This window comes from Lepus europaeus, chromosome 21 (genome assembly GCF_033115175.1).
Source record: "Lepus europaeus isolate LE1 chromosome 21, mLepTim1.pri, whole genome shotgun sequence".
NCBI lineage: Eukaryota > Metazoa > Chordata > Mammalia > Lagomorpha > Leporidae > Lepus > Lepus europaeus.
In genome coordinates, this window is record NC_084847.1 from 8,956,416 (window position 1) to 8,968,971 (window position 12,556).

Below are 12,556 nucleotides of genomic sequence, written 5' to 3' on the forward strand. Positions count from 1 at the left end.
GGGTGGTGGCTGCTTGTCTCAGAACTTGAGTGCCGGGCGTGAGCACTTTTCGCCTCCAGCTGCCAGTCCTGGGAGCTCTGAGAGTGAGGTCTGATTCTAGGCAAACGGGCATTGTCTTGGTTCATGCCTCTGCAGCTGCAGCGCCCCCTGACAATGGGCCCGTTGGTGGAGAAGAATGCCATGTCACTCCTTAATCGAAGAGGCCTGCTACCTCTTCATGTTTCCCGCTCCATCTGTTCTGTTTTCCCATTACATTTGGCAGTGTTATCCAGTCGCCTTGCTGATGTGGTTGGGATTGTGCACTCCGGATGCATGTTCGGGCTGTGGCTTAGCAGCCCCCCGGCACTCAGGGTTCGGCATACATCTTGCACCCATGTATCACCCTGGTGTTTGTGGCCTCTGATCCTGCCACCCTGAAATGAGCATCGTTCTCTCTGCTGGCGTCTTCCCTTTGCAGCCAGTTGGAAAGCTATGTGCTGCATTGCTGTCGGTTACAGTTGGTGCCAACTCGGGCCACTGTGACTCCTGGGACATTTAGACTGTGCACAGGAGATACAAATTTGACGTGATGACATGTTGTGGAAGCAACATCACTGGCAGGTCAGAGGACTACCTAATGAGTGAAAGCTGGCCCCATGCTGGGAGGCACTGAGTGTGGGAGGGAGCCAGTGCACTGTGCTGGTCTTCCTGGAGTCAAATTGTGGCTCTGCCTGTTGCTGGGGGATGGCCCTGGGCAGTGCTTGTGCTGTGTAGTGCCCTCCCCTTTGGGTTCTTGAGAGAATAAAGTAAGACGATGTGAATAAAGTGCCCAGAACAGGGCGGTCACACTCCAAGGGCTCACGTGTTCCTGATGGTTGCTTACAGCTGGAAAGCATACCCAGAAAATGGGCTACCTCTTGGTACCTCTTAGCAGCTCTGTAAGCCCTGCTAAGCTCCCTGCGCCTTCCCCGGTGCCACCATCAGTCCTGTGGGAACCTTTTTCTCCCCGCCTGTGACTGGGCTGTGCTGTGGCACATGGTGGCACTGTCTCTGCCCTTCCCCAGCGCTTGCGGCATCGTCATCGGTGCTCAGGGGAGGAATAGTCGCAGCAGGGGTCTCCGGTGAACACAGCTCTCCTGGCCGTTAATTTGCTCCTAGCTGTGTTTAGGGCATTACCAATCCTGCCTCTATTGAAAATCCTCTGGGTCAACTTGCTTTTTGAATTGAGGGCTAACAAATGTGATAAAGGACATAACAGTGTAGTAATCTTAGGTGTACTGCTTGATGACTTTGTCCGTGTGATTGTATTGTGTGTAATTTGGGTCGTTATAAAGAACATGTCTAGCATCCCATGCAGCACCTCAGTCTGTAGCTAGTACCCTCTCGCCCACACGAGATCATCACCGTTTGGCCTAGCAGTTGAGACACCTGCCGCCTTTATCAGAGTACCTGGATTTGTCACCTGACTCCAGCTCCTGACTCTAGCCTCCTGTTAACGTACACTCTGGGACACAGCAATGATGGGCTCAAGTGATTGGTCCCTGCCACCCACATGGAAGACATGGACTGAGTTCCCACCTCCCAGCCCTGGCCTGGCCCAATCCCAGCCATTGTGGACATTTAAATAATGAACCAGGGCCGGCGCCGCGGCTCACTAGGCTAATCCTCCACCTTGTGGCGCCGGCACACCGGGTTCTAGTCCTGGTCGGGGCACCGGATTCTGTCCCGGTTGCCCCTCTTCCAGGCCAGCTCTCTGCTGTGGCCAGGGAGTGCAGTGGAGGATGGCCCAAGTGCTTGGGCCCTGCACCCCATGGGAGACCAGGAGAAGCACCTGGCTCCTGCCATCGGATCAGCGCGGTGCGCCGGCCGCAGCACGCCAGCCGCGGTGGCCATTGGAGGGTGAACCAACGGCAAAAGGAAGACCTTTCTCTCTGTCTCTCTCACTATCCACTCTGCCTGTCAAAAAAAAAAAAAAGAACCAGTAGATGTGGGATTGCTTGTTTGCTCTCTCTGTCTCTCAAATAATTTTTTAAAAATTTTGTTTTTTAAAAGTTTTGGTGAGATAAACATAGCATAAAAATTTACCATCTTTTGGGGCTGGCTCTTGATGTAGTAAAGTAAGCTTCTGCCTGTGGTGCTGGCGTTCCATATGGGCGTCGGTTCATGTGCTGGCTGCTCCTGTTTCGATGTAGCTCTCTGCTATGGCCTAGGAAAGCAGTGGAAGATGGTCCAAGGACTTGGGCCCCTGCACCTGCGTGGAAGACTCGGAAGAAGCTCCTGGCCCTTGGCTTTGGATCAGGCAAGCTCTGGCCATTGTGGCCATTTGGGGGAGTGAACCAACAGATGGAAGACTTCTCTCTCTGTCTCTTCCTCTCTCTCTCTGTAACTCTACCTCTCAAATAAGTGAATAAATCTTTAAAAGAAAATTACCATCTTTTTTTTTTTTCTTGAAAGGGAGTTAGAGAGAAAGGTCTTCCATCTGCTGCTTCACTCCCCAGATGGCCACAATGGCCAGTGCTGAGCCAGGCCGATGCCAGGAGCCAGGAGCTTCTTCCAAGTTTCCCACATGGGTGCCAGGGGCCCAAACAATTGGGCCATCTTTCGCTGCTTTTCCCAGGCTATTAGCAGGGATCTGATTGTAAGTGGATCAGCCAGGACACAGATGAGCATCCATATGGGATGTGGGTATTGTAGGCAACAGATTCACCTGCTATGCCACAACACTGGCCCGAAAATTTGCCCTCCTAACCACTTTAAAAAGTGTAGCTTAGTGACATTAACTACATTCTTTAAAGGGATTTTTTACCTTTACATGGTACTGATAATACTTTTCTTGGTGTAAAACAACTGAATGATGTAGAAGCAGTTAGAGTAGAAAGTGAAAGTTCCCCCAACCTCAGTATCGTTCTGAAGGGGAACCACTGTTCTCGGTTCGTGTGTCCTTCTCGATCTTTCTCTCTGTATTTTCATGTAAATACCTATCAACTCTGGAGCACATGACGTACATACACATCTGTGTCTACTCCATCCACAGTTTTGTTCTCTAACTGTTCACTGAATTGTTGACTGATTGCTTGGCTGCAGCCCATGTCCAGGTCCTTCTCAGCTGTGCACACAGACCTTGTGCAAGACCCCTGCGTGATCTCCGTGCTGTCCGTGGTGCTGCCTTACCACCTCCACCATAAGTCCCTCCTGACCTGAGGCTGCCCTTGAAGAGCCCACGCTCAGAGTCCCCTTTCCCTGAGAGGCCTTAGTCATCGCTGACCCCAGGGTATTCTGCTTCCCTGGAGTATTTGACTGTGGAAGCAAGCTGGGAGCAGAGCCTTAGGTTGAGGGGCAAGGCCAGGGAGGGCAGCATTAGCCAGCGGGCAGCTGCAGACCCTTTACTGGGAGGAGCTAGCCCTCAGGGCACCCTGAAATCCCACTGTCAACCCTTCACTGGCCTTCACCCCAGAAGCTACCCCAAAGGTCCAGCCACAAAGCTCAGGGTCCCACTAAGTTTTCTACTTAGGTATCTGCTGAGCTACTGCAGTTGGCAGGGGGCCCTCCTACTTCACCCCCACCCCCCCACAGCTACTGGCAAAGCCTGAACTTGTGGCGTTTGGGAAACATGGGGCTTGTCTCTTCGTGCTTTCCTCTTGGACACGCACTGTGCTCTTTCCCTTTGAGAAGAAACACCCAGAGGCCTTTGGATTTTTAGAACGTTTATTTAAGATTTAGAGTTACAGACAGAGACAAAGAGAAAGGTCTTCCATGCACACTGGTTCACTCTCCAAATGTTTGGCCACAGTGGCCGGAGCTGAGTTGATCTGGAGCCAGGAGCCAGGAGCCTCCTCCCCGTCTCCCCTGCAGGTGCAGGGGGAAAGCTCTTGGGCTGTCTTCCATTGCCTTCCCAGGCCACCGGCAGAGAGCTGGATTGGAAGAGGAGTAGCCGGGACACAAACCAGCACCCAAATGGGATGCCCTCGCCTCAGGCGGAGGCTCAGCCCACTACGCCCCAGCGCTGGCCCCAGCGTTTGGATGTTTGGCTCTGAAATGGGCTTCCCCACTCTGTTTAGTTTCATTGAGCTTGCTCTTTAACTTTGCCAAGTCAGCTCCTAAGAGTGTAGGCGGTGTTTCCCCCTCCCTCCGTTCTTTCCTCCTTTCACATCGTTCCATCTTTCACTTCTGATATGGAACAGTGCACGTATTCATCCTGCAGCGTGAGCTCAGTGGGCAGCGTGCTGAGCCCCTGCCCTGGGCTCCGCAGTGCAGTGCTGAGGGCACAGTGTGGAAGAGATGGACAGGGACCCGCATCCTGGCCACCCTCAGGCTGGAATGGCCGGGATTGTGCAGTGGGAGGCTGGAGAACAGGAACGGTCCCGCGGCTGCCATTTCCCAGCCAAATTCTCCCAGCTTCTCCATAATGCCTGGGATTCTGATGCTGTTAGCATCAAGAAAAAAGGCAGATGTCTTAGTTAAAAAGAATCAAAAGACAAAAATGGTCTGTAATCCAATGTCCAGACCTCTGTTGAATTTTTTTTTTAAAGTTAATACATGGGTTAATCTTTGCCTGTGGCGCCGGAATCCCATATGGGTGCCGGTTCTAGTCCCTGCTGCCCCCCTTCCAATCCAGCTCTCTGCTGTGGCCTGGGAAGGAGGTAGAGGATGGCCGAAATCCGTGGGACCCTGCACCCGTGTGGGAGACCGGGAGGAAGCACCTGGCTCCTGGCTTCAGATTGGTGCAGCTCCAGCCGTTGCGGCCATCTGGGGTGTGAACCAATGGAAGAAAGACCTCTCTCTCTTTCTCTCTCTCTCTGTAACTCTACCTCTTAAATAAATAAATAAAATCTTTAAAAAAAGTTAATACATGGGGGGCTGGTGCAGTGGCATAGTAGGTTAAGCATCTCCTGCAGCCCTGGCATCCCATATGGGCACCAGTTCGTATCCTGGCTGCTCCACTTCTGATCCAGCTCCCTCCTGAAGGCTTGGGAAAGCAGTAGAAGATGGCCCAAGTGCTTGGACCCTGCACCTGCATGGGAGACCCATGCCCTCCCATGCCAGAACAAGTTCCTGGCTTCAGATTGGCCTAGCTCCAGTAGTTGCAGCCATTTTGGGGAGTGAACCAGTGGATGGGAGATCTCTCTCTGTTTCCCCCTCTGTTATTCTGCCTCTCAAGTAAATAAATAATTTTTTTTTAAAAAGTTAATATGTATATATGACTAGACATTTCAAACCAATTGGAAAAGTACAAAATAATAAATACATGTACTTGTGCACACACGAGTGCCTGGGCCTGCTTTCTCTCCCCAAAGATAAGATGCTAAAACACACATGTGCATTTTTCCAGGAAAAGTTGACTTCATACCACCATGTGTAGCCTTTGAAAAGCTTTACCTGAAAGGCCCTATTGTATGCTTGATTCTTGCTTTTCCATCCTGGTGGTTGTTTTTATATCCATATTTCTAGGAATATGAAGGTCAAAAGGCTTTTTTTTTTTTAAAGACTTTTTCATTTATTTGAAAGTCAGAGTTACACAGAGAAGGAGAGGCAGAGAGAGAGAGAGAGAGAGAGAGAGAGAGAGATCTTCCATATGCTGGTTCACTCCCCAATTGGCCACATTGGCTGGAGCTGTGCTGATTCAAAGTCAAGAGCCAGGAGCTTCTTCCAGGTCTCCCACACGGGTGCAGGAGCCCAAGCACTTGGGCCATCTTCCACTGCTTTCTGAGGCCATTAGCCGAAAGCTGGATCAGAAGAGAAGCAGCTGGGACTCAAACAGGTGCCCGTTGTGGGATGCCGGCACTGCAGAGGGTGGCTTTACCTGCTGCGCCATAGCACTGCCCCCGAGACTTTTTAACATCTCTGTGGATTCCCACTGTATGGACTGATGGCCCATGATTACCTAACCACTCCCCTGTCAATGGAGATTTAGGTTATTTCCAGCTACTTACTGGATGGTTGCATTTTAAATGTTTGAAATTTCCCCAGTAAGCATGTCCTTTCCCCCTCCCTATAAATGCCTGATCATTGAGAAAAGCAGATCCCTTTGGAAAGTTGTTGTTGTTTTAAATCTGAGAGGCAGAGGCACAGAGGGGACAGAGAGAACTCCCCTCTACTGGTTCCCTCCCCAAATGCCCACCATAGCCAGGGCTGGACCAGGGCCAAAGTCAGAAGCTGGGAACTCTATCCCGTCTCCCATGTGGATGATAAGGACCTCCCAGGGTCTACATTAGAAGGAAGCGGGAGTTGGGAGCCATAGCCAGGAATCAAAACCAGGCCATATAATGTGGGACATGGGCATCTTAACCATTAGGCTAAGCACTTGCCTCTTGGAAGTTTTCTAATTCATTCCTACAGAGCCTTTCGGATCCAGGCAGGGAAAGGAAGGAAGGGAACCAGGTGTTGGATCTGTTTGTCCAGGCCCTGAAGAGCTTTGTGTCCATGTTTGGTTTTGGTTCTAGGAAGCCAGTTACCCACTGTTTTAGACAAGGAACCTCAGGCTCAGAGGCTGGGGTCAGACCACTGTGACCTACCCTGAGCCCAAACACGTTTCGCTTCCTCAGTTCTGCCAGTTGTCTTGTACGTGTGAGTCCGTGCAGAGCTCAGGGAGGGGTATCTCCGTGCATCCGTGTGAATTCTAGTACCTTCTAACAAGGGGGTGTTTGGCTCTCAGTTTTCTGTTTCTAAAAGCCTTAAAAAAAAAAAAAAGAAAGAATTCATTTTCATTTTATCTGAAATGCAGAGAGAAGCATAGAGTGATCTTCCATCAGCTGGGTCACCCCCTAAATGGCCGCAGCAGCCGCGTTTGGGCTGGGTCAAGGCCAGGTGCTTATAACTCCAAACAGGCCTCCCATGTAGGGGGCAGCGGCCCAAGTACCTGAGCCATCTTTCTGCTGCCTCCCAGGGTGCACATTAGTGGGGAGCTGGATTGGAAGCAGAGAAGCCAAGACTCGAACGTGGCACTCTGCTATGGAGTGCGGCATGTTTCTGAAAGCCTTGATTCCTGTGTGGCATGCTTTAGGATTCCCTGGCGGTAGGCAGTGATGGGAGGGAGGGGGTGTTTCTGTCTTGGGACCCTCACTTCCTGGGTGTAGGTCCTTCAGCAGAGGATGGAGGGCAGCCAGGGCTGCACTTGGTCACACAGCCTCCTACGTTTGCTCTGATGGATGCTGTCTGTCACGCCCCACATCTCAGAAGGCTCCCATCTCTGGACCCGGGCTGGTTGGTGTCTGTAATTGCTATCAGAGTTTCCTACATAGTAGAATCATGTTTCTATTTTTCTGTCGTTTTTGAATAATCTAAAGTGGGTAAATAAAAATTAATGTTTGAATTTGTATGCTAATTTAGCTTTTAATTGGGTTTTGTTTTGAGCATTATTGAAATTAATCTGTGTTCTTTGAGCACATTCCACTTATTGGCAAAGTACCATGGCCCCCAGATTACAGTTGGTGGCTGTTGGGAGGTGAACTCAGAAGATAGATCATCAGCATCAAGATAATGGAAAAGTTTATTTTCAGACTTTTTTAAAATGAGGAAATGATAGCTGAGCATCATCCAGAGTATGGACACAAACTTCAGTCTGAACCCTGCCCCAGAGCAAATGCGTTTTCTCTTGTCTTCGTTCCTTCCCATGCCTGGTCCGTTTGCATGTCTGTCCTTTGTTCTGGACTTGGGCAAGCTTTGGTCCTGACTCGGACTCTGCGGAGTCATGTGGCACTGGGGAAGTTGCTAACTCTTGGAGCCTCTCTGTTCTCAGCTGTAAAGTTTGTCATTGTTGTAATGACTGAGATTCCTGGGGCCGGCGCTGTGGTTCAGCGGGTTAATGCCCTGGCCTGCAGTGCTGGCATCCCATATGGGCACAAGTTCTAGTCCCAGCTGCTCCACTTCTGATCCAGCTCTCGGCTATGGCCTGTAAAAGCAGTAAGAAGACGGCCCAAGTCCTTGGGCCCCTGCACCCGCGTTTCATTTCATTTCATTTCATTTCTGATGCCCACTGTATAGCTTATTCTGTATACCCAGCCAGTTGGAGGGAGCTGTGGCCTGTGCCATGATGGATCTGGGACAAGCCCTACCCTCTTCTGTGGGTGACCTAGAGTGAGATTTTTCAGTAACAGGAGGCCCAGAAGAAGCGCCTGGCTCCTGGCTTTGGATCGGCACAGCTTCGGCTGTTGCGGCCGATAGGGGAGTGAACCATTGGATGGAGGACCTCTTTCTCTGCCTCTCCTCTTTCTGTATAACTCTAAATACATCTTTAAAAAAAAAAGACTGAGATGCTGCCATATGGGACATGAACCGCGTGGGACACGGGCTCCTTCATCACTCTTTGGAGTCTCTGATTTTCCAGGGATTAACTCCTTCCCTTGGGGCCGGTTGGCCTTCAGTGCATTCCCAGAGCTTATCAGCTTCCCTTTCTGAAGAGAGCCACCATGTGACTAAGTCTAGCATACCTGGCTCTTTGTTTTTAGTTATTCTTTAAAAAAAAAAAAATTTTTTTTTTTAATTTATTTGAAAGAGCTCATCTATCCACTTGTTCACTCTTCAGATGGTCACAAGAGCCAGGGCTGGGGCCAGGCTGAAGCCAGGAGCCAGGAGCGCCGTACTGTCCTCCCATGTGAATGGCAGGGCCCCGAGTGCTTGGGCCTTACTTGCTGCTTTCCCAGGGGCATGAGCACAAAGCTGTATCAGAAGCAGAGCACCTGGGACCCTAACCAGCACCTGATATTGGATGCCAGCTTCGCAAGTGCTGCCTTACCTGGCTGCATCATAACACTGGTCCCTCTTTTTGTTTTTGTTTTATTTGAAAGGAAAAAGCAGAGAGATGCAGACAGACACAAAGAGATTTTCCATTCATTTGCTCATTCTCCAAATGCCTACAATGCTGGGGCTCCTAGGCCAGAGCCAGGAGCTTCATCTGGGTCTCCCACACGGGTGGCAGGGACCCAAGTACCTGAGCCGCCATCTGCTGCCTCTCTGAGTGTGTATTAACAAGGAGCTGGATCTGAAGCTGAGGGGCTTGGCCTTGAACCAGGCAGTCCAGGATGGGATGTGAGTGTCCCAAGCAACAAATGCTGCTTAGCGATGAATTTCTTAGGCAGAAACTTGCAGTTAGCTTGATCGTGTGCAGTGCAATTCCAGTGTTCATGTGTTGCTTTTGTTGGACTTCCCTAGGCCAAGCCCAGCATTCGGTGCTTCGTTAAGCCCCCTGAGACACTTGAACGGTCCCTTGAGATGAACAAGCACAAGGGCAAGAGGCGGGTGCAAAAGAGACCCAATTACAAAAATGTTGGGGAGGAGGAAGACGAGGAGAAAGGGCCCACCGAGGATGCCCAGGAAGATGCCGAGAAGGCTAAAGGTACAGAGGGTGGTCCTGCAGGCGTGAAGACGAGTGGGGAGAGTGAAGGTGAGTACCCCCGTGAACACCCCCATGCCCGCCAGCCAGTGAGGCTGTGCTCTTGTCCGCCCTGTCCTGCTGCCCCACATGTGTCCAGTGGTGCTCTCTCATTTCCTATGCCCACTGTATAGCTTATTCTATATACACAGCCAGTTGGAGGGAGCTGTGGCCTGTGCCATGATGGATCTGGGACAAGCCCCCTCTCCCCCCCTTCTGTGGGTGACCTAGAGTGAGATGTTTCAGTAACAGGAGGGCCACAGCAGTACCCACTGTGCAGTGTTATTGTGAAAATGATGTGAATCCACAGCATAAACCACTCACAGTGTCTGACCCTTAATCAAATGCTGATCAGTGTTTGTTGTTGCTGCTGCTAGTTTTATTGTCATCATCTTTGTCCCTATGGCTGCTGTTACTGTTCCTGATGACCTGGGATTATGATTTGTGTCCAACACAGTGTGGAAAGAAAAGAGGGCCCACATTTAGTGAAATTACTTGCTTTTCCTAGATTATGTATTTTTGGAATCCCATAATCAAGAATGATCCCTTAGATTCTTACAACAAGGTTTTTCTAAGTCTTATCTGTTGAGAGTGTGGTACACTTGGATGTGGTCATGAGCATTCAGTAAACAGAATTACCCACGCCTCTTTTTGCCCTGGTCTGAGATGTTTGGTTTGTGTTTTTTTTTTTTTTTTTTTCCCCACCTCCTCATTGAGATACTAGAAACTCCCTGAACTGGAGAGCTTTTGCTCTGGGATCAAGCAGACTTGAACTTTCCAGTTGGTTGTGTCATGGGCTGGGCTCACAGCCACACAGATGGGGTCTCTGGCTGTGGCCTCAAGGCACTTAGGGTGTGGAGAGGTGATGGGGTGTGGATGCTAGGTGAAAGTGGAGCAGGGGGTCCTGGTTGCTCTGGGAGGGCCCAGCCACACCTCCTGGGCTAGGCTTGGCCGTGCTGCACTCGGGGTGTGGGGAGCAGCACTTCTTGCCAGCTGGCCTTCTGGGCCTGGACTTGCCGGGGCTGCTCTGAAGCCGACTCTCCCCAGCCCATTGGCATGGCCTCTGGCGAGGCCCCAGTCCTGGACATCTGCTGCTGTAGCACAGAGCTGCCCACAGAATCAGTGAGTGTGGGTTCATTTGCCTTTGAATGTTGCCTGTGACTCTGCAGTCAGAACCCAGCCCAGCCCTGATCCCTGCTGGCCCAGTATGATTTTCTTAGCAGTGTGTCAGTCAGGACGCAATCGCATCTCAGTGCATGTGACCAGAACCTCTCTGTGCTACCACCGGGCCTCTTTGCAAGGCTGTCTCCAGCCTGCTTTACTCCTACCTAAAGTTCACAGTCAGCATGTTGGTTTTGGAATTCTCTTTTTGGTCTGGGAAACCTTTGCCCACACATAGCTCTCTGGTGGGGAGGTGAGGGACAAACACAAGGTAATTCATACTTACTTCCTCATTTAGGTCATCTTGAATTTTTGTGTTAACGTGGGAGAAGGTTGTCTGCTGAAACCTTAGGTTTAGCTACCGTGCAGCCACGCTGGGGGAGAAATGGTTGTCTTCCCCTTGGTGTGCACACTGTGTTCTCACCAATTTTGTTTTGGAAAGATGCTGCCACTTACGTTCCAGTCCTTTTAAGGGATGCTCTCTAACTAGGCTTTAGCCGTGACTAACAGAGTTCTGGACAGGGCAGCTTTGGCCCCAAAAGTGCAGTGCAGCTAAGCATCGGGTGGGCTAGTCCTAGCTCACATGGGGCTGCAGACCAGCCTGGCGAGGCTGCTGTCAGTTCTACTGGATGCGCGGCCCGGCTGCCCTGGGCAGGAGTCGAGGGGAGAACTTCCCGTCAGCTGCTCAAAGCAGATTTTCCAGGCATCTACTTGGCCAGACAGTACCAAACAGGGCTGAAGAATTTCTCCAGAGGCTTTTTTGGGACAGCTAACACTGATTTCAGAGTTTGGCCAAGCATGGCTCCCAATGACCTGTGTGGCAGTTTTGGTTCTCTCCTAATTTCTTGAATTCATTTTTTCAAAATGTGATGGAGCTGTCATCTTCCCACACAGCCCACCATAAGCAAACACGGTTTTCTCAGGTCATCCTGATGGCCCATAGCAGTTGCATCCTGGAACTTCTGCAGTCATACAGTTGATCTCCCAGTTATTTTCCTGTTTGAAGCTGTGGTGGGTCGGGTTCTGTCCTCACACTGTATCTGTGCTGGAGGGAAACTGAGTTCCTGTCACTTGCGAGGGTGTCAGGCACACTTCTTCATTCATGCTGCAGATGTAAAGGGGGAGTTGTCTAGGAGATGGGGAGATGCCAGTGGTCCTGTCTCAGCATCCAGGTGTCCCAGGTGCCTGTGGCAGTCCCCTTGAGCTCTGTACTTTAAGTTCCCCATTTGGTAGTTAGGAATATTAAAAACAACTTAATTCACACAGTCCTTTTTTTTTTTTTTTTCTTTCAATGAAGACATTTTAGAAGTCCAGTTCACACCAGCTTACACAAAAAAGGGTACTTGCAGGTCATGTAACTGGGGGCTTGGGTGAGGCTGGACCCAGCTGCAGCAGTGGCCAGCAGCAGCAGCAGGCTCACTTCTGGCCAGCTTGGCCACGCAGTGGAAAGGGAGCTTCCCCTTCCCTGTGGCTGTAGCCCAAGTCCTGGGAGCGAGCAGCATCAAGATACAAGCTGGCGTGTAACCATGTCCCACTGCCCATGGAGGGATATGTTGCCTTGATTGGCGAGTCTGGGTCACGTGCTTCCCCTACAGTGGCTCCTCATACAAACAGGTGCTTTTAGCGAAGCAGAGAGTGTGGATGCTGGGCCAATAGGAACGCAGAATCCCCCCGAACTCCTCCTCTCCCCAGATCTACGTTTTCTTCCAGGTTCCCTTCACCCCTCTCAGGGCCGTCTCCTCCCTTGCTGTTGAGGTGGACACAGCCGTTTTCACCTCTGTCTGACTTCTTCTCTAGAAAGCTACTGTTCTTGTCCCTGCATCTAGGGGCTTCGCGACAGCATGGTTGTAATAGACACAGGGATCTCTACGGAAAGAGATGCTGCCGCAGCCCTCCCCCGCCCTGTTGTTGTAGTGAAATCTTGACTTTAAAAGGTACAGTAAAACACACGAGTCAAGACAGCATGTGCTCATGAGACACGGTTTTGCCATGACCCGATTTGAATGTGGCATGAGTGTGTGTTTTTCACGAGGGCAGCACCCAGAATCA

General features: G+C 50.8%; 1 protein-coding gene across 2 annotated transcripts in view; it reads left to right on the forward strand.

Moving 5' to 3' along the window:
* Positions 1 to 12,556, forward strand: part of CLEC16A (C-type lectin domain containing 16A) — a 204,697-nt gene that overhangs the window by 48,230 nt on the left and 143,911 nt on the right. For both annotated transcript variants that reach the window (XM_062180005.1, XM_062180006.1), the window contains exon 10: positions 9,127 to 9,358. In XM_062180005.1, coding sequence (XP_062035989.1) covers positions 9,127 to 9,358 — 232 coding nt within the window. The remainder of the gene's footprint in view (positions 1 to 9,126; positions 9,359 to 12,556) is intronic.